Genomic DNA, 22,195 nt, shown 5'->3' with positions numbered 1-22,195 from the left:
TTCCTTGTTTGTTGATAGTGATATCACAGTCCCTATTCTTCATATCCTCATTTTATGAATTTCACTTTCATTCACTTCCATTTGTCTTCATCCTTGGCCATGTTTGTCATCTCTCTTTAAGAAACAATATGCTGTGGTTTTAAACCCCTTAGTTTTGCGGTAGTGTGATACACAAGAATAGACAACTGGTAGAGCCTTTGGACTCTTGCACACTGATAGCAGTGAACTGATAGCAGTAACACTAGTGCTGACCCCCCAATAGAGCACCAACCCTTGAGGGGACCTACTAGCCAAAGTTGATTACACTGTGTCCATTCCATCTTAGAAGGCAGAAATTTATTTTGAGTGAAGTTCTCTATGTGATTGCCTTTCCTGCCCACTAGGTTCATTGGCAGCACTATTATTCAAAGGGAAACAGAATGTTTAACCTGCCAACCTGTGATCCTACATAAATTGCATTGGACCAAGCAAAGCACTTTACAGCAAATGAGATGTGACAGTAGGCACCTAAAAATGAGATTCACCGGTCCTATCACATATCCTGTCACTTGATCTGCTAGTCTGATGGAATGACGGAATGGCTTTTTGAAGGTACACCTAAGGTGGCAACTGGGAAATTATACTCTACAATGATATCTTAAATTCTCCAGAATGAAGAGCATTCCTTAAATCATCAGCCATTATATATAATGCTGTGTTCCCTAAAAGGAAGAATACATGCATCTGGCAAGTAAGGGTTGCAAGGAGGAGGGACTTACCACTCCCAGTGACCCACTTGGGAAATCTATATTTCCTATCCCCACAACTCTAGGCTCTGTAGTTCTAACGGTTGTGATTCTCAGAGGGAGGATGCTTCTACAGGAGCTCCACTAAACTTTAGCTATGACTGCCCCATGGTTACTTTAGGTTCTTTGTGCCAGGAATCTAGTAGGCCAAAAAAAAAAAAAAAATCCACATCATGGCAGGAGTAATTGTCTCTGATCATCAGGAGAAGGTAGGACTGCTGTTAATAATAGGCATAGACAAAAATACATTTGTTACCCAGGTGATCTGCTGGAGAAAGAGTAGGGTGGAAGGGGGCTCTTGGTATTCCCCATACCAATTTTTATAGTAAATAGACATGTGCAGAAGCCACATCCTGAGAAGGTCACAGCAGCTAGGGGTTCAGACCTCCTCCTCTGAGGAGAGCCTGAATCATCCCACCGAGTAAGTGAGGAGGACCAGCTGATATGATAGTCAAAGGTGAACAGAATTTAGTAGTTGGGTTAATAGATGAGGGAGACTATAAATATCAGATGCATCCTAGAGAAGAACTGCAGGGAACACTATAACTTGTCCCACTATAGCTTTCCTAGGAAAGGATACCAATTACAATCCTGGAGTTGTTCCCCTATGGAGGCAATATACTATATGAAGCAAGTGGAACTGAGTGGTACAGGAATGGATTATAGTGGATGCATTTGGACACTTCCCAGATTCCCCTTCAAAGTCAAAGCTTCATGATCTCAGATGTTGGTAGTGTTTGCTAATGACTTACAGTTGCATGCAACTCTGGGAATTGACCTCAGGCTGCCTTGCCCAAGTCTATGTACCTGTCCCTGGCTGCAGCTATATCCAATGATTGATTGTTGTGGGCTATGTTCCCCAATGTGGGACATCTTTGTAGGATCATCTCAGCCTTGAGAAATCTCTATGACACTGACTGAGGCTACTGTTTCAACTGTATCTCATTTTAACTTTTCCCTCTGCCTGGTCTTGTCTCCCTTGCTCCTTCACAGATATTGATTCCAAAAGCACTCCCAGTAAACCTCCTGTATGCAAATCCTGGGGGAGCTTTACCTGCAACAGTGGGGTAAATTCATAAACCTAAGTTGCTAGGAAGGGGAGATCCTGAGGCCTTTTTTGGGGTTTTGTTTATATAATGCTGAGTGTAAGAGCTAGTTAAACTCCACATAAAATAAGAATTCAGAATTCACAGGGAGCAATTTCATAAAGAGGGAACAAAATGATAGAGTTAAAAAAAAAAAGAAAAGAGGAAACCCGATGAACATGAGTGGGAAAGCGAGGGAAAGACTTCTTGTTGAAACCAGTGAAGGGACTGAGTTTTGCATCCAGGTTAATGAGAGGAGGTAGGCACATGTAGACATAGGAGTCACACAGGATCTATGCCCCCTCTGACAACCTGGGGACTTCTACGGGTCTTTGAAATTGGCACTTTGAGGGGCAGAAAAATCCATGGCAGATAAGTAATTACAAAATACATTTGGAGGGTGCCTGGGTGGCTCAACTGGTTAAGCATCTGCCTTCAGCTCAGGTCATAATCTCAGGGGTCCTGGGATTGGCCCGCGTCAGGCTCCCTGCTCAGTGGGAAGTCTTCTTGTCCCTCTGCCCCTCCCCCAGCTTGTACTCTCTCTCTCTCTCTCTCTCTCTCTCTCTCTCTCGAATAAATAAATAAGATCTTTAAAAACAAACAACAACAACAACAAAAACCCAAAGTACGTTTGGTGTATCAAGTCATATTTTTCTTTAGTGTTGATTTTTTTTTTTTACACTAGTATCTCTTCCTTCCTAAATGTATTATTTTCTATTTAATTATTTGCTGCTCATTGTGATTTATCAGCAGTTCTATTATAAACTATAGGGGTCATCTTTGACTTTGCTTTTTCTCAAAGGTTACATCAAATACACCTGAAAATTTCATTGGCTCTACATCTAAAATATATTCAGAATTTAGGAAGTTCTTCAGGCAAAAGGAATATGAGACCAACCATAAACTTGGATCTACATCAAGAAATGAAGAGCATTGGAAGTGGAATCAAGCAAGGTAACATAAAATTAATTTTTCTTATTTTAATTGCTTCAAAAGATAACTGTCTAAAGCAAAGATGGTAATGTATTATATATTTATCATAGGTGTAAATATAAAATGTATGACAACAACAGCAGATGGAAGGGAGGAATTGGGTATATAGCATTTTAAGGTCCTTATACTACATATGAAGTGATACATTATTTTAAGGTAGATCCTGATTAATTAAATTGCATATTTAAAAACATACAACCATTAAAAGTTGTTTAAAAGGGCATATACTCCTATATTAGAAGTAAACTAAAATTTAAAAAAATATTCCATGATTCAAAAGAAGGGGAAAAAAGAGGACCAAAGAAACAAAGAACAGATAGAACATTAGAGAACAGTTAGCAAGATGATAGAGTTTGACCTAACCACAGACTGATATCATTAAATATAAATAATATAAACACACTAAAAGGCTCAGATTGTCAAACTGGACAAGAAAACAAGACGAAACTATATGCTTCTTCTTCACTCAGAGGCAAAAAAATCAAGGGGAAAATAAATGTTTTATAATTTCATTTTGCTAATATTTAAGGGTAGATGTTATATTTGAAGTTTTGGTAAACTCCAAACTACTTGTTATAGAACATAACTACTCTAAAATATTCAGTGCCAAATCTTTTCTGTCTCTCGCTCTCTTTTTTTTTTAACCAAGTAAATTTTATTCACAGGTGAGCCATAAGGTACAAACCTTTTTTTTTCTCTTAATACTTGTTTATTTCTGTGATAAGCCCTTTAGAAGTCCACTTATTGCAATTTTCATATTTCTTCCCATTTCTCTACATGAGTTTGTAGATTTTTCTGGTTTTTAAGTATGGTGTAAACATGGGATTCATAAAGGGGGCTGGGGCTGGCTGTGTGTATGTCCACATGTCCTGGAAATTACATTTCAATGTATATATGTATATTTAGTCACAGGGGGATCTACATTCATGTTTCAGTTTGAAAAAAGTTTGAAATCTTCATTGATTGTGTTTATAAGGCAATTTAGAGGTTAAGAATATGTGCCTTGGAATCAGACTCCCCGAGTGGGATTCCTAGCTCTGCCCCTCTTACTAGTTGTGCAATTTGAGCATATGACTAACCATTCTGAGCCTCTGTTTCCTGTATAAAACGGGGATGCTGATACTGACCTGGTTTGTTCTTTGTACAAGAAGAGATGGTACATATACAAGGCTTAGCAGTGTATATAAAACCTAGTATTCAAATGACAATTATTATAATCATTAATATTTGTAAAATCCTATTTTTAAATAAGTTATGTAAAACTTGAAATAGTTTCCCTTTACAATGTTATCCATACTGGGTGAATTCCCAGACTCTATGAGATGGCATGCAGAAAGTCAATAAATACAAATAAATTACATTGTACAGCTGAATTAACTATATAAAACTGTCCTGTAGAAAGAACTGAACTCCTGTAGGAGAAAGAAAGGTCTGTGTTCATTCACTTATTCATTCACTGAACTAACAATTTTCAGCATCTTTGTTTTGCTAGATGTGTATCAGTGGTAATTTTCTTCAAGCAAAATAGACTCTGAGTTATGAAATCCTCTTGCACAGAAGCTCTATGAGTGAGACCAAGACATTGTCCTGCACAGGGCTCACCCTCTAACCTGTCAGGACCTCCTCACCTTCTGCCATTGGAAATAGTTCCATGACTTTAGCAAGGCCTATACTCAGGGTTATTTCTCAGATTCAGGCTGGTTAACCCTATTTGTTTCCTACCAACAATTTGTTTACTACTACTAACTTTCTCCCTACCTCCATCTTGATCCACATAAAATAATTTAGTTTCAATTTCTCTCGAAAGTTAAATGTCCCCAAAGAAAAAGCTACATCTTTTTTATTAGCAGAAATAGGGTGTGAGGTAAGGGCTAATAATAAGAGAGATTACAACTCAAAATATTCCCTCTCCCCCAAAAACCTGCATAAATAAATTATACTTGTAGTATAAAGCAATCTAGGTCCTGAAGTTTACAGTTCTTCCTTGATTTTTAACTACAACTGCATTTGCGTTCTTGAAACTCCTCCGCTGTATAAATGACAGATTCCATTTCGTAAAGTTTGCCCACAAATTGGTTTTAGTTGTTAAAATTAGTTGTTAAACTTACCAAAAGTTATTGACTTTGAGACAAGATTAGGTTTTGATTTCTTTAAAAGGGCCAAATTGGCAGTTTTTCATTGGCATCACTTTCCAGACAATAATAAACTCATACTATTTAAGTCTGCTTCAGAATCGGAATGATATATACAAGTACGTGTTTATCAGTGTGGGAAGGGATCTTGCTTATTCTGAGAGTGCAGAGCCAGTTGAAACGACACTAGAATGTTGTTGGGATGCCCATCAGCATTTCACGATCTCTCAGTCACCCTGTGTTTTTCTGTCTAAAGCATAGTATATTTTCATCTTTCAGATCTTGAAAATTTAACTTAGAATCACTTCACTGGCTCTGTGAAGAACTGAAATAAAAGTTGTATTCAGCCTTTCATTATGTTTCAATTAATTATGATCCTAGGAACAATTTGGGCATGAGAATTTCAACTGTCAAATTTGCCTTCTGGGATGCTTTTCTTCCACAAATTAGTGTTTCTCAAAAGCATCCCATAAAAATAATGACCCCGACATTCTAGACAAACAAAGCATCTGCTTTTTCTTTCAACAGTTCTCTTTGAGCTAGCAGATACAATTTTACATCTATAATTACATAGCCAACTATATTTCAAAAACATTTGTGAAAACTGGCATTCTCTGTCCTGCAGATGATGAAACCCAGGCTCTGTTGTTGAAGAACATATACTTTGTGAATGATTTAAAAAAAATTTCACAGAAACTTGGCCGATGGCCTGATATGAGTGATGAATTTTTAGGCAGTTATTGAAATGTTTGCCTTTCAAAGCACTTCTTTGGAAAAGGAAACCATTCCCCTTGGAACCACCTATCAAACTTCTATTACCTGCTGCCACCGCTATCATTAATAACATGTGAACAGAACTTCATCTCTATATAACAACTGGAAAATCACCAGATGTTTTTTGAATATCCGTGTGTGCAAAGCTCTGTACTTTGTTTCATATACGTGGACAATATGAGACCCGACTTCCTCAAGGAGTTTGTAAGTAAATAAGGGAAAAGAGACATTGATGTAAGTAATTATGTCCTAAGGAAGAAAGGTCCCCTTGAAGATCCATTTTATTTTAATGTAGAAAATAGAAGTATAACCCGAGGTAATGTTTAAGAGACTCACATAAGAAGAATCCTTGGTCTTCTTCACTGTCATTTCACTGGGTCCCTTTCCCATATCCTGCACTTCTCCCCAGTCCCCTGCACCTCCTGCAAATGAATACAAGCATAGACCCTTAAGATGTACTCTTCTCATGGTATATGCTTCAGAATTTACACACAGCTACCTTTGCCGAGGCTTTTTCCATACTAAGCATAAAATAAATTCTACAGCTCAAATACAAATCTTGTGCCTCATTTCTCTCAAAGTGTTGCATATATTTGGTGTCATTTAATCTTAACAGCAGGGCATCCATAGAGATTGATTTATTAAAAGAATCTGCTGAGATGTACACAGGCTGTTATCCAATAGTTCACATATCCTGTTAGTTATGAGACTGGCATTAGAAGCTGGTTTTCCAAAAGCTCTGCCCAAAGAAATTCTCTATTAGGCTTTACTGGTAGTTTATAACAATGATTATTAGTCCCTAGTTATCCAGAACAGCTAACCTTACCATAGAAATGGGCCCTCTCCACTCTTCCAGGGATCGTAAAAACCAAAATGAGCAGAGTTTAGAGCTACACGGTATCAGGAGACAGTCACTGCTTCACATGCTGACTTCTAGCTACCCCACCTTGAATAATGATTAGATGCCCCCAGGACCCTCTTCCTACCCATCAACTGGGAACACAGAGCTGATATTGGAGAACGGTGTGTACAATTTGGATCCATAATCCTAGATTCCAGTTCTACTTTTCTGAAACCTTTTTTTTGGGGGGGGGTCCCACGGATTATACCACTTTCCCCAAGTAGTTAACTGACAAAGTGTACTTTTGCTTTTAACTCTGAGCCCCACCCCCTTTTCAGATCTCTTTCTTTTTTTTCCATGTTCAGATGTCCCATTATTTCCTCCTCCTGACCATACTATAGGCATTTATAAAACAGGCTGGGGCAAGGGAGTGGTGCTGACACAGAAAGACTATTAAATGCTCTAGCACAAGTGCTCTTTCAGACTTTATTTACTTTTCACATCCTATGTTCACTTCTGACCGTGAAGGGCAACCATGTCCTTGGTATACCAATCAACCAAAAACAATACATCAAAGCTCTACTCATGTTCCAGGAACTGTCTAGCACATCATCTCTTTATGTCTAGAGAAAACATCTATTGAATCTCTTCCTACAACTTTAACATTTAGACATCCTTCTCCCTTGAAATGTTGCTCTGATTTTTGTAGTGTTATACTTTTCAATACAGAAATATCTACCTAAGAAAAAAATGGAAAACATTAATTTAAAGCAGGCTTGCATTTTCACAAAATATATTTATAAAATACCCAAGCTATTAGCTATGCTGATATCTTTTATGGATTTATACAACAATGTTTTCTTCAAAGTATCCTGAAGAACAGTAGTAGTGAACAAGATCTCAAATTCTCAGCTAAGCATTAAATGAATGCATATTCAAAGTAAGAACTAGTGCTAGGATATTTGTTTTTTTAAAAAAAAGTCCAAGTCCCAGAAAATTATGTTGATAATACCAAAGCATTCATAATAAAAAAAAATCTTATTCAACTTATTTTCACTAAGGAAAAAAAAACCCAGATAACAAATAGAATAAGCAATAGCATCATGCCTCATTTACCTCCAAAGTTAAAATTGTAGATGACTCCCTATGAGCTAGTAATTTATTTCCAAGTCATGTCTGTTCTTGTTGTAGACTTCATTACACTGGATGATTCTTCATTGCACTGAATCCAGACGTTTTCCAAAATTCTACATCAAACAGCAAAATGAAAGCCAAAATTGAGAAAAGCTGGGTTTGGTTCTTATAATTTTCACTCAAATTTTTCAGGCTAATTTTGTTTTTAATTAAGTAAGGGTAGATTCTTCTAATGACAATGTTGGTAATGACTTCTCCAAGAGAAAAATGAAGCTGTTTGATGTATTGGGAATGGGTCTAAGTTCTCTAAGTCCTTTAGTTCTTATTCTTTTGAAACATTGTTTCTAATGAATTGAGTTATTTCACATTGAAGACTCAGGTCCTGTTGTAACATAAATGCCATTGGCAGTTATCTGTGAAATGTTTTGAAGAATAGAGTTGGCCAGTGTCTCTTCAGGATTCCAAAAAGCCAAACTCAATATTTCCCACATCCTTAAATGCCACTCTTCTACCACCTCTCACATTTGGCTCACTAAACTTTCTGCCAAGATTCACTGAGGAAGTTAGAGAAAAGAAGGGTGAGGAACAAAGAAAAAGTCACTGAAAACATAGGTGTTTCGGCATAGGCCAGTCCTTTTCTGTCATTTTACAAAGAATGTGCTAATGATATTTCTCCTATCAATATTTCCTTAGGTGCAATATTATAATGATCTACAGGGCAAGAACGGGATTTATGGGGTTCTATTAATTCAGTCCTCAGTACCATACCAACAATGGCACTTAAACGATGCTTTTAGGTAATCCTTTCTATAACTTAGTGGAGCCAAACATCATGGATTAGGAGAGTAACAAGCAAATTCCATATTTTTTTTTACATAAATAAAAATTGAATTCCAGAGTTTTGGATGAGACATGGCCTCACACAGGTTCCAAGTCTCCCATTCTAAGATGCCCCCATCTTAAAGCCACGTGTGCTGAAAAATATTTTTGCCTAAACTTTTGGTAACTGCTCACACACAACCCGTACAACCCCTCCATCAGTGGAGTGTGCTGTTGTCTCACTGCTCTCTCCTTCTTTGACCATTCTCCCTCTTCTCTTTGATTCATTATTGTGTTTAGAGAATGCTGTTAGTAATCCTAATGTGGTCTATGTTTTTGAGCTCTTAATAGTCTTACACATACAACATAATAATGACACAGTGTTCTACCTGGGTTGTGTGGGCTTGATCTCCAGAGCTAGATGGGAAGTGCTTGAACGGCAGAGCCTATGTCTTACCATTTTATCATCCCCTCAGTGCTCCCCATTGTTGGACACACAGGGAGACAGATAATGTCTTCCAAGTTTCCCAGATCCTGCAGAACTCCAGACCTCTCTAGCATGATGCCCTCCTGTGTTCTGCCACTGTATAGATCTTACCCCTGAAACGTTCTTTCCTCACTCCTGTTTCCTTGCTACATGGTGAAATACCCTGTCCTCAGTCTCCAGTTTGATATGTAATTTTTCTAACAATAATGATTTATGATTATGTTTTATTTATTTATTTAATTTTTTACCAGCAGCCAACTAAAGATAAGGCCCAGCCTCTTTAAACTGATGATGAACAAAGATCATGGCAAATCAGTATTCAAAAATCTGGAGACATGTGGGGTTTTGAAATCCCTAAAATTACATAAAATAGATGGCTAAGTACTCCAGCTGGGCATCAGGATAGGTTTAGTCCCCACATCCTGGTCATTCAGCATGTTGCTTATTCTAGTTGTTTCCTTTTGGCTTCAGGGGAAGCTGTTATAGCAAATGTTGATCACGAATGAAAAAGGTCGTGCTGATTTTCAAAAGTATAAAGTACACTGTAGAAAAGAAAAAGAACAGGTGAAATGTTGTTTTAAAAAAATGGAGCTACTATGTTTGACAGACTTACAGATAGAAAACAGAACTCTGGAACTAGCATAGGAGACATAGGGAAAAGGGCCTCAGTGTTTTTAAAAGAGCTAATGAACTAAGCAAATCGAAAAGAGAAATAACTAGAAGTGAGTTGACAATAATGGCAAAAACTTGAATTTTTTAGAAACATTGTATCTCAGGCATTAGTCACACTATGCATTGATCTTAACCTCATGATCAAAAACATGATGTCAAGTGTGTGAGTAGTAAAGCAGGGCAAGTTAGAGTGAGGGAAATTAATTGTGAAAGTTGATTATCTTCTTATAATTACAGTGAGGCAACAATTTTGTATTTATAGTGAAAGTACAGTCTTTAAGAGTCTCTGGAAGAAGACTGATTGATCTTTAAAAATTTATTTCTTTTAATGTTGAATTAGATAAGTGTATTTCTTAAAAATTTTTACATTTCATCCAAGAGAATAGAGTTCGAATCCAGGCTGTTTGTGAATAGCTTATGGAAGGGGTAGGACTGATTTGTGATTTGCAATTATTGGCCTATTGAATTATTTATGGTTTTGTGAAATGTTGAGTTTCTTAATTTTAATATTTGATCTCACCATATGCATTTCCTTGGTAAACTAAAGATTTATGGCAGTATAATTAGGATTTCATTAAACAGGATCACTAGTCATCAGATTTTAGTCCATTATGGTCCATTAGATCTTACTAGCTGCATAAACTTGGGTAAATTACTTTTCTGTGCATAATTTTCTCATCAGTAAATTAAGTTACTAATAGTTTCTATCCCATAGGATTATCGTAAGGATTCAATAAAAGAAAACATGTAAAATACTAAGTATGGATCAGCTATAAAGCAAGTATTTGATTAATATTATTTTTTATTCCAGTGGTAATATGGGTACCAAATCTTAAGCCATGACTTGTAGAAAATGTCTTAGGGAAAATTTCAAAATCCAGCAATTAGTACTAGGGAGCCATTACTTCCAGAGATTCTGTCTGTGACATATACATACTTTGAGCCTTTAACAAAAAGCAGTAGTGGATTTTCATAGATAAAAATATACATATTAAAATGTTGATTGATTGTCATTAGGGAATTTTTAAGCTTTATAATATTTTGCTTGTAATGTATTTCTGGGCAAATTAGTTTTTTATATGTATCAGAGCTTACCATGGTTTTGGCCACTTTTCTCTTAACATAATACTTTAATGATCTGATGTCTTTGATCACCAGATCTATTGTTTCTTTCATACTAATTTTAACATGTTCACCAAATAAGTTGGTATAAAATTCTTAATTCTTCCTCTTAACATTATTTTCAACATTAATTATAAGTTAAATATGTAGAAAATATGGTGTTGGGGTGGAAGGGATTGGTAGGATGAAGAGGTACAAAGAACATTAGACTGAGTTTTTTGTTTTTGTTTTTTTACGACAGCTCCATGCCCCGTGTGGAGCCCAGCACGGGGCTTGAACTCACAACCCTGAGATCAAGACCTGAGCTGAGACCAAGAATCAGATACTTAACCAACTGAGTCACCCAGGTGCACCTAAACTGAGTTTTTACAGATTTGGATTCTAGTCTTGGTTTTGCCCATGAATAAATCATGTGCATTTGGCATATATAATTATATAATGACATTAATGACCAAACTTTATTCAGTCTTTAGTCTTTATGTGCCAGATACTCTTCTAGGCTCTTTATGTTTATTTGCTTTTCTCAGTTCTTACAGAAATCTATTGTCAAGAACTGTGAAGGGTCTGAGATTTTACCCTTCTTGGAAGCTAATATGTTAACCTGCTACAATTACATGGATGTTGGCAGAAGATGTGAGACTCCTGAGTCACAGATGAAGGTCTTTATTACCCACATAAATATTAATAGCCAGAATATCAGCATTTGCATCAGTTCTCTGAGGTCCAGGCAATGCCTACACACACAGAGGGGTCATAGTGCAGGAGAAGAATCCTGAAATAAGGGAACCCAAATCTTTTATAATGGGAAGGTAGCACACCTGCAGAGGAAGACATCTTTATTTTGCTGGATAGTAAGCAAACTTGCTCTTTGCCCTGAGCCCTATGAACCTTCAAGGCCGTCGTCTATACAGTTTTGAAATGGTAGTCTAGAACAAAGGTAGTCAGTGTGTCTGTTTAAAAGATAGGCAGAATCACGGGAAACCTATGGAGAATTGTCTACCAATACCTCTGAGTAGATACTATAAAAACTGATTTCACAGATGCAGAAACAAAAGATCTGAGAGGCTAAGTAATTTGCCCAAGGCTTGTGTGATTGTCAGACCCAGACAACTGATTCCAAGAGCCTGGGATCTTCACTAGTGTAATCACTAATATTCTCTGGAATGCCAACATTATTATTCAAATATATAACAACATGTAAATGTTAAGTTCTAGGTGCCATCGTCCCTGTACCTCAACTTCCTCATCTATAAGTGGGCACAGGGCCAGGGCAGAGAGGGCTGAGTGAAAGGCTCTTTTGGAGTTCCTTTCAAATTTAATAAGCTATGATTCTAAGATTTGCCTCTTACAATGAGGAGAGCATGTGTAAGTGAATGTGATGCAGACTAGAAACACCAAAAGGAAAATAAGAGCATCTATTTCATTGTCAGTGTACATTTTAAAATTTTTTATCAGGACCTTTGCATTCCTTAATTAAGTTTTGTGAGATTCTTGAGAAAAATGAGTGTTAAATTTACTACTTATGGTATTTTGGGCCTTTCTAATTATAGTTCATGGCTAGAGTAAGCAGATACTTTATTTTCCAACTACCCCTATCATAAAACTTCCTTTTTCTATAATATGAGTAAGAATATTATCTAAGGATAAAATGAGGGCAGTCTTCAAGCTGCTCATGCCTGGCATGTTACCAGGGAAGCATGTCCTGGATAGAGCATTACCAAAGAAGGGAAGGAAAAGCAAAGAAACTGTAATAACATTAGTGAGATAGTCAGGCTATGAGTCTTCTTCACATCCAGAGGAGCTCAAGAGATGTTTTCTTGAGTTGGAATCTGGCTTTAAAACTATATTTAGATATGGACTGACACTCTAACCCAGAACATAATATCAGACACTTTATCTTATCATCATTGTGGGTCATATGCTGCCTGTTTCCTGGAGCCTTTTGAAACCTCATTTTCTTGCCAGAGAAATGCAATACCAGCCCTCCTCCTCTTTTACAAGTTGATGTAATGAAAGGAGTCTCTTTTTAAGCCTCCTCCTCTTTCATTCTACCCACTTTCTCCAGGGTGTCTCATCTACTCTCCGAGCTTCAAAGGCCATTTGTATGCTAATGAACCCCAAATCTCTAAATATGGTTCAAAATGCTCTCTGAGCTCCTGACCTACACAATCAACTTTGTGTTTGACATCTCTACTTGAATATATCAAGGATATTTCAAACGCAACTTATCCAAAAGGGAATGCACTATCACCACCCTGCAAAGCCACTTTTTAAATATTCTCTATGCATGCATTTAAGGGCATTACTATCCAGTCAGGTTTCTAAGCCGAAACCTAGGCATCTTTTACTTCACTGCCCATATCCAGTTAATCACCAAATCCTGTTAATACTCCTTCCTAAATTTCTCCATTTCCACTAACAACATCTTTGTAGAAATTGCTGTTAATTTTGATCCTGACCATTGTATAATTCTCTAATTGGTCTCTTGTAGCCTGAATTACCTATATAAAATGTATATCTGATCATGTTAGCCTTCTGCATAAAACCTCTCAATGGCTTCCCAACTACCTACTAGATAAAGTTTGAATTCCTAATATAATATACAAAGCCTCTATAATTTGGCCTCCCCTCACCTCTCCAGAATATTGATTATCTTTATTCTAGACATAATAGTCTATTATTAAGATCCTTGGGGGTCCTAAGCATTTCAGTGGCTACTTGGGCAAGAAGTAGATCTAGGTTTTCTTCAGCTGAGGGGAAAGTGAGTAAGAAGAAGAAAACTGGGTCATACGCTTTCTTTTTTCTTCTATACCACTTCCCACAAACTATGTTGTTTTTGTGAACCAATGATAAGTAACTGTGAACTGCCTGAGAGGAACCTTGGGCCTTTCGTGCCAGCAACAATAAAATACGTAAATGATTGTGAAGTTATATCAAGAGATAAGGAGTTCTGACGCCTCCCTTTACCCTATTAACAAAGCAACATGATTATAATTAGAGTGAGCATACCTCCAGATTTGCTCAGGATAGTCTTCGTTTGGCTGGCTATCCTGAGCTAATTATTAATAGTGACCCCTTCACTCTGAAAAAAATGTCCTTGGGGTATAAAGTATATTATATGGTTATCTTAAATATAAGGGACAGTTAGCATAAATGCCAATTCTTTCTTTCTTTCTTTCTTTCTTTCTTTCTTTCTTTCTTTCTTTCTTTCTTTCTTTCTTTTTCTTTCTTTCTTTCTTTCTTTTTTTCTTTCTTTTTTTTGAGAGATTACTAATGTGCCCGCTGTGATGACTTTTTCATTTGCAATCTAACTTATTTTTTTACAATAAAACCAGTAGGTAGACAATATCACTCTTATAAAAGACAGGAAATTTATGGTATAGAAATATTAAGGCATTGCCCTAGGCCACACAACAAATACATGACAGCCACAATTTAAACCCTTTCTGGGCAACTGGAAAACCCTTCTCTTTCATTTACATTATGTGCAGGTTCAAAGTTGAGCCTTAAAATACACTCCCTCCTTACCCCATAAATAAATAAAACACACAGACAGAAGCAGCAAGCACTCCAAAGTGACTAGATGCAAGATAGTCTAGTTTACTTCTGGGTAATGAGGTGTGACTGACTTAACCACAGACTTGAATGGATTATAAATTCTAGCACAGCTTCATTGTCCTGAATATGTTTTCAGACGACTGTATACACATGCTGGGGCTCCCTTGAATAAGAAAAAACTACAGCAGGAGAACTTTCACTACGTGCTTCTCACTCGCTCTGTGGCGCTGGAAACAGAACGGAACTCCTCCCCTGCGTGCTGCCCACTGCTACCAGTCTTTCCCACACCCCAGATATGAAGAAAGATAATAAGGCCCTCAAATAGAAGTTTCCTGATTGTGAGTCATGGCTTACTCAGCCTTTGTTACAGAGAACCTGGAAGCCTTTGAAATACACTGTTGACTTTGGCAGTCTTAACTCCCTGTGCTGTTATCAAGAAACAAGTTACACGACTAATTTGCTTGAGAAATTGCCTCTGTAATGAGTATATTAAGAACAGCCTATGCTAAAGGGGCTGGTGTTTAATATATGGTGTTTAATGCTTGTATTTATGAATATGTACTCATTTCCTTGAACAGTGCTTCACAGCTTATAGTTCCTAATAAATATCTGTTATATTGAATTAAATAAAAATACCAATAAGGCTAACATTATTATGGGGGTATTTAATATAAGTATGAGCCAGGCATTATATTAAGAGCTTTATGGATATTATCTCTTTCTCCCTTCCTCCCTCCCTCTCTCTCTCATAGATATACTATGTGTATTTTTTATACATAATGTCTTATGCATAATAAACACCTAAATATACAATTAAATTTAAAACAAATTTCATATGAAAACAACCACATACATCAGCATATCTCTCTTAACTTTAGTTATTGCTTTTGATATACTTCTGATACTTCAGAGAGGTAATTTTTAAAACAAATGAGTAATGTGTATTATATAGTTATCAAGAAAAATGCCTCATTATATTCATTTAAATTAGAGTAGGCAATATGTATTATTATATAATACTGAAGTATAAATACTGTATAATCCTTATCTGCAAAACATAGATAATAATGTTACCTAATTATTAGGGTTGCAAGCAGGTAAAATTAGATAATGCATGTGAAATACAGTTTTTGGCATATCTCACCTATAGATTAATGACTCCCTCTTCAAAAAAAAAGACTCCCTCTTCATAACTACAATGAGTCTTTGGATATAGACAGCTACCTATTTTATTTGGGAAAAATCTCATTCAGTATCATGTGTTAAAGGCACTGTTTAGAAATATATACACTTGTGCTTTAATTGTAAATCTTGTTATATTGTTATTAATATATAAACTTAAAATATTAGCTTTAAAGTTGACCTGGGAAGGCAAAATTTTATAGTCTGCAATTTTCCAAAGATAGATTCTGAAGATTTTTCTTGAAAGAAAACTTTTCTTTGTCTTTTTTTTATGTGCTTTGAACCAAAACAATAGAAAAGAAGGTAAAATAGCGAAGTTCTTTTCCTCCATCTAAAGACTACAATTCTTGCCGTTCCAGGGTAGTTCTTGAATGATGTTAGAGGTGGCCATGCTTCTTGACTGTGACTGGTTCAGGAACACAGGCCTAAGCCAATCAGCAAACAGTGCTCCCTCCCCAGTAGAATTTGTTCAGAAATAAAGAGGTGATCTAACTTAGGTTAAGACCCAATGAAATTTTTTGTAGGCTTTGGTAAAGGAATTTCCTCGTTCTTACAAAAAATGCTGAAAGAGTGGGCTTCTTTTTTCTTGGATATTTTTACACACAGATTAAAGGATTAAAATGGCTGTCATCATCTTGCTACTGTTTGAAAATTAGGTAGAGACACAGAGGAGATGAACACCTAAGAAAGATGCAGAGAAATTGAGTTGGAGAGATTGGGTTAAGCCAACCTAAGACCTGAATCTTGACTTCTACAGCCTGTGCTGTAGAATTTTCTCAGAATGTGGTCTCAGCCCAGGAACAGCAGCCTCACCTGGGAACTTATTAGAAATGCAAATTCTAGAGCCCCATGTCAGCCCCTGGAATCAGAAACTTGGAGTGGGGCTCAGCAATCTGTGTTTCAAGAAGCCCCTCAGGTGATTTCCAATGCAGGCTAAAGTTTAAGACTATTGGTTTAAGCCAGTTTGAATGACATTTTCTGTTACTTGTAGGCAAAAATAGATTAAACCTAACATGTAGACTTGTAAATATACAGCAATCATACACTTATTGAAAAAGATTGCTTGGAAGTATACTCAAGTTGATTAATGATGAGTTAAAAAGAAAAATTCAAAAAGGGAAGTCATGATATAATAGGAATGGAAGATTGTCTTCTCTGAGGCTAATAGGAAAACTCAAAGGCTTTCGACCCAGACTGGCTGGGTCTATATCCCGGTTCCAGTAGTTATTAACTGTTTGACCAAGGGAAAACTACTCTAATTTCTTCCTCTGTAACATATAGAGAACTGTACTATTCTTTTGAGTGTTAAATGAGTTAATAAAGGAAGAGCAGTTAGAACTTTTTCCTAACAAAACTAAGCACTCTGTAAATGTCAGAGCTAGTATTGTTCTTACCATCAACAGGCAAAATACCACATCAGAGAAGCTCTAAAGAACAAACTGCACCTGACTAAACTGACCACATCAATATTCTTTCAATAATATGGAATTGGTGCCAAATTACTCTTACGATAGCATTTGGATTCAAAGTCAATAATTTTATTATGAAATTTATATCATTATGGGGATTACACTATAATTGTTCTTCAAAAAATTCCTCTTAAAAATAACTCAGAATTTAATTGAAGGTTATTTCTAATTCATTCACCATATATTAAAGGCACAAATGTTAATATTTTGTTATGTGAAATACACACACATACCCCTCTCTTGAAAGCTAGAAAAAGGTTAGATGATAATAGACCTGTTGCAGTGTTTTTCTTTGGGTAATGGAATGCGGTTTATATTTTGCTTTTCATTTATCCTCTATTAAAAATATATTTATGTTACTATTTAATGAAAGATGAAAAGCACTGCTGAAAAGCACATATAAAAATTACCTTTGGGTCGCCTGGGTGGCTCAGTCGGTTTAGCAACCGACTCTTGATTTCAGCTGAGGTCATGATCTCAGGGTCTTGGGATCGAGGCCCATATCAGGCTCTGCACTGGGTATGGAGCCTGCTTAAGATTCTCTCTCTTCCTCTCCCTCTGTCTCCCCCCTCCCCCCTTCTTTCTCCCTCTTTAAATAATAATAAATCTTCAAAAAAATTACTCTTAAGGGAATACAGAGGTCCAATCTCAGAGGACCCAAGTAGCATTTCCTACTTGTGATACAGTGGTCAGTCAGCATTTAGTTCCCAAACTGTGGATTTGTTTTTGTTCCTATAGCCATATTGGGTCAGAGTTCACTGCCTGAGTTCAGTACCAACTCATGTCTTCATGATCTCAGACTTCAGGGTAGAAAACCAGCTGTGGCTACTTTAGGGCGGGACATAATCTCCAAACCTACAGCCAGTTCGGCAGATGTTAATCAGCTAGTCCATTCTGTATAACAGTCCTGGGGCCATCAGATGGGAAATACACAGTAAGGAAGTTGACCAAAGGATTGAGGTTAAATATCTCAAGGTGAATCGTGAGCCAGAAGCCAGCCTAAGGTCTTTCACACTTTGATTCATCAAAAGTGAATTCTCCTGGCTCAATTTAGCAATGTTAGTAATTACGTACACATCAACCATGGTAGTGAGCTGTCACCTAGGACTCTAGAAAATAGCAATTTACAGACAAAGTAATGGGACACACATTCTAATCACTTTTTAGTTTTGTTGATTTGTAACATTCATTTTCCTCCCATGCTTCTATCTCTGTCCCAAACTGAACAGGGGAGGCAAAGCATGGCAGCCAATATAGCAGAATTGTTACGAACTGGACTCTGTAATCAGACAGTCCTAGGTTCGAATCCCATTCTATCACTAAAGAATTATGACCTGGCATATACCTAAACCTCTCAGAATCACCTCCTCAGGCTGTTGTAAGGGTGAACTGAAATAATACATGCAGTGCTTAACTCAATATGTAGTACAGAGGAAACACTCAGTAAAGGCTAATACCTAATAATATCGGTTCTCTTTCTTGATCTTTTCTTCTGTCTGTATTCTTTGCTATTACAACATATGGGATCTAAGCAGCAAATGCTATTGAGGTAAAACCCTCCAAATGTATGTGCTTTCTTATTCCTGTAATGTAAAAAGAAACAAAAATAGAAATGTGTATAATATTTTCCAGATTGTGAAATTTTAATGATCTCAGAAATTCTGGGTTCTGAGAGGACAAATAGCTGAAAGAAAATTAGTATATTTGGCAAGCTGTTTTCTGGTGGCCTACGATTCAGGCCTTCCTTGGGCAAAGTGACACCATGAGGAAAGAGTACTCAGACTGATTGCCAAATGTGAGGGCACAACACTGGGCAGCCCCCTGTGTAATAGTGAAACCCCTAGGAGCTCCCAAATCCTTGCTTTCTCTCTGACACACAGGATTCAAGTTGACTTGGAGCTCCAGTTATCTCATCTCAAAATGTAAAGGGAACACCCTGAGCAAATGCTCTGGCAAAATTTAGGATCTCCTCTCTCCATTCTTGAAGTCTGTATCTAAAGCAGGTCAATGCCAGTGTCCCCTTGGACCTCAAATGGAACAGGTCACCTAAGGTCCCTCCAAGCTTTGGACAGCTAGGGTCAGACCAGACATCATATGCCCTCTCCAGACCTTACTGTACCTCATTTCTCTCTTCCCTTTCTTTGACCTTTAGCCTCTCAACTGTGCAAAACCCAGGAAAGGGGAAGTCTAGGCCACATTGTCAGATACCATCTTATTTCACACAGCCATCCCATATTCAGAACCTCCAAAGGGAAATGTAGCATCGATGGGCAATACTTTAGTGTATATTATTGAAAGAGAAACTTAAAAACTAAGTCGTTTCTTTTTTTTTTTTAAGATTTTATTTATTTATTTGACAGAGAGAGACACAGCGAGAGAGAGAACACAAGCGGGGGGAATGGGAGAGGGAGAAGCAGGCCTCCCGCGGAGCAGGGAGCCCGATGTGGGGCTCGATCCCAGGACCCTGGGATCATGACCTGAGCCGAAGGCAGACACTTAACGACTGAGCCACCCAGGCACCCCAAAACTAAGTCATTTCTTATGACAAAGGAGACAGAAGAGATTTTCAGAGAACAAATTATTTTCCACAATGTCATTATGTTCCTTCTCTACTAGGCTCATTTGGGAGGTAAATAAGTAAGGCCTTGAAGCCAGTGTTGGAAATACATTAAGTCATAGAACTGAAATGATATAAACAAATGATGTGTATCTATTAAAAAAATCTCATGGGATACAAAGGACAGTACTTTAAAGGTTAACAAGGATACTTTGCTAATTAGGGTCTTCTTTCTCCTGCCAGAATACCTTGTCATAAAACCTCAACTATGCCAAATGTCTAAGACTCAGAATTATCACTGCATCTGTTCCGTGATCTGGAGAATATCAAGGTTCTCAGATTCTTTTTGTCAGCGAAGTAAAAATGTAGAATTCTGAGTTTCTTGTGAGGTTTAAAAAAATAAAAAGCATATTCACTTCCTATTCAGGTTCTATTTTCTTAAAAAAGTAACAGTTGCCTTTTGCCCAGCCCTTACTTTTCCTTTATTGTGTGCTACATTCTATTGTTAATTAACAATAAGAATATTCACTAGGGAAACGTTTGATGAATTCATTTTTCAGAATAAAAATAACTTGGTACTATTAAAACTTGTATATAATCAGAGATTTGGAGTCTGTTAGATGTGGTAGGAGCTCTTAAACCTCTAATTCAATGCAGGATTAATTCTGAAATGTTCTTACACCAAACAACTAAAGTTATTTTTACACAAGTTTTAAGAAATGCAGAGATTCAGCAAGGATTAAAGCATCAAAGAAAAATAAGATAAATAAATTCTAAATACATTTACTGATTATAAAATTCCCATACACCTAGTCTCTTCCATTGAACCCTCCTCAAAGATTCACCAGGTTAGAGGGATAATCACAATGGAGAATTATTCAGGAAGAATTTTGGAAGTACATGAAAAAAATGGTAGACACATTGAAGTAAGAAGATGAGCATTTTGATAAACAAATGAGTTATTTCTAAAAAGGCAATTTACTTTTTAAAAATATTTACAATTAATGCAGTCCAAATCCATGCCATTGTTATGATTTCAGCATGTCCTGGGCCAGAAGATCCCAAGTCAAAGAGGAAAGGCTCTTAGCACAGAGACCCCGTCAACTATAAGAACAGCCATTTTTTCAGTTGTCAAGTCCCTGTGTACATTTTCATGTTGTTATGAATTGAATTATGCCACCTTCTGATTCATATGTTGAAATCCTAATCCCTACTACCTAGAATGTGACCTTATTTGGAAATAGGGTTGTTGCAGATTAATTAGTTAAAATGAGGTCATACTGGACTAGGGTAGGCCCCTAATCTGATATGACTGGTGCCCTTATAAAAAGGGGAAATTTGGACACAAAGACAAGGGAACAGCATGTGAAGGTTGGAGTTATACTACCATAAGCCAAGGAACTACCAGAAGCTAGGAGGGAGGCCTAGAACAGATCCTTCCCTAGGGCCTTCAGAGGGAGATGGCCCTGTTGACACCTTGATTTCAGCCTACTAGCCTCAATTATGAGAGAATAAGTTTCTTTTATTCTAAGCCATCTTGTTTGTTATGGCAGCTCCAGCCAACTAAGATAGGTATCACATTTTTCTCCTTACTCTTCCAAATTTTCCTTTCCCTTTCAAATGACACAAAGATGTCAAGCCAAGTAAAGAAACATAAAACAGAGGCATGACTATGCACAATTTGCATTCACTCTACTTCCCTCCCCTACTCTCTCACCCTCCAGCATATCCAGATCTCCAGCCATCATGGAGATTATTTCCACAAGTAAAACTGCTTGCTGCCTTTCTTAGCCCAGGCTTTTACAGACAGAAAGCAGTCAGTCTTCTCTGTGGGCCCCATTGGGTATCTGGCTATAATAAGCTCCCCTTCATCATAACTTTTCCTGTCTTATTAGGTTTGTCATATCAGAAAGAAATAGGCCCCTTTCCCAAGCAACTGCCCCCACTTTTAACCAAAAGTTCTGAAATTCTGTCAACAAAATAAGAGTCTTTTCTGTTGACACCTGAAATAAACTGTTCCCTCTCAACACACACACACACACACACACACACACACCCCACACACACAAGCAAACTTGCCAATGGCATCAGAGTGTGATTAGTGCTCTAATAGGATGTTGAAAAAGTGATATGTGAACAGGCTAGCACAAGTTTTTGAAGAATAATGTATTTGAAAGACTAACATGTCATAGCATATATAAATACAGAAAAAAAAAAGTAAAACATGATTGTATTGTACATTCAGCAGGAACTCTGTTGCTTGTTGACTGAGAATATTGAAACTTGGGGACAATCAGTATATGTGGTGTCTGATTGAGGTCTCCTGGACTTTGACCAGAACTGCTGCTACCAATTGGCCAACTTTTGTAAAAACGCCTTTGTTTCTCTTACTCTCAAACACATTGTAAATTCATTAAATGGCCCAAGGCTTTGCCACTGATTCTCATTCTCTTGTAATATCTGATAAATGGAGTGTTTGGGGCCAAAGCTTCTATGCAAGATTCTAGAGGGGGAGGAAATGTACTGATGATTCATCCTCTTCTAAGGTGATAAAGTATTTTATTAGATACCAGCAATCTGATGAC

At 37.1% G+C, this 22,195-nt stretch overlaps 1 protein-coding gene across 7 annotated transcripts in view; it reads left to right on the top strand.

Moving 5' to 3' along the window:
• Nucleotides 1–15,035, top strand: part of LOC118527162 (uncharacterized) — a 77,713-nt gene extending 62,678 nt beyond the window's left edge. For 3 of the 7 annotated variants that reach the window (XR_013447249.1, XR_013447247.1, XR_013447248.1), the window contains 4 exons: nt 2,673–2,824; nt 11,086–11,191; nt 11,372–11,503; nt 14,539–15,035. Coding sequence is in view for 4 of the 7 variants with exons in the window: in XM_078071064.1 (XP_077927190.1) it covers nt 2,673–2,824; nt 14,539–14,701 (315 nt within the window). In the remaining 3 variants the exon portion in view is untranslated. Of the gene's footprint in view, nt 1–2,672; nt 2,825–10,437; nt 10,506–11,085; nt 11,192–11,371; nt 11,504–14,538 lie in introns of those variants that run through there. The other 4 variants (XM_078071064.1, XM_078071065.1, XM_078071066.1 and 1 more) reach the window with 2 other exon arrangements.
• Nucleotides 15,036–22,195: the final 7,160 nt, after the last annotated feature.

This window comes from Halichoerus grypus, chromosome 4 (genome assembly GCF_964656455.1).
Source record: "Halichoerus grypus chromosome 4, mHalGry1.hap1.1, whole genome shotgun sequence".
Classification (NCBI taxonomy): Eukaryota; Metazoa; Chordata; class Mammalia; order Carnivora; family Phocidae; genus Halichoerus; species Halichoerus grypus.
Note: the sequence above shows the minus strand (reverse complement) of the source record. Positions and strands in the feature narration are given on the sequence as shown.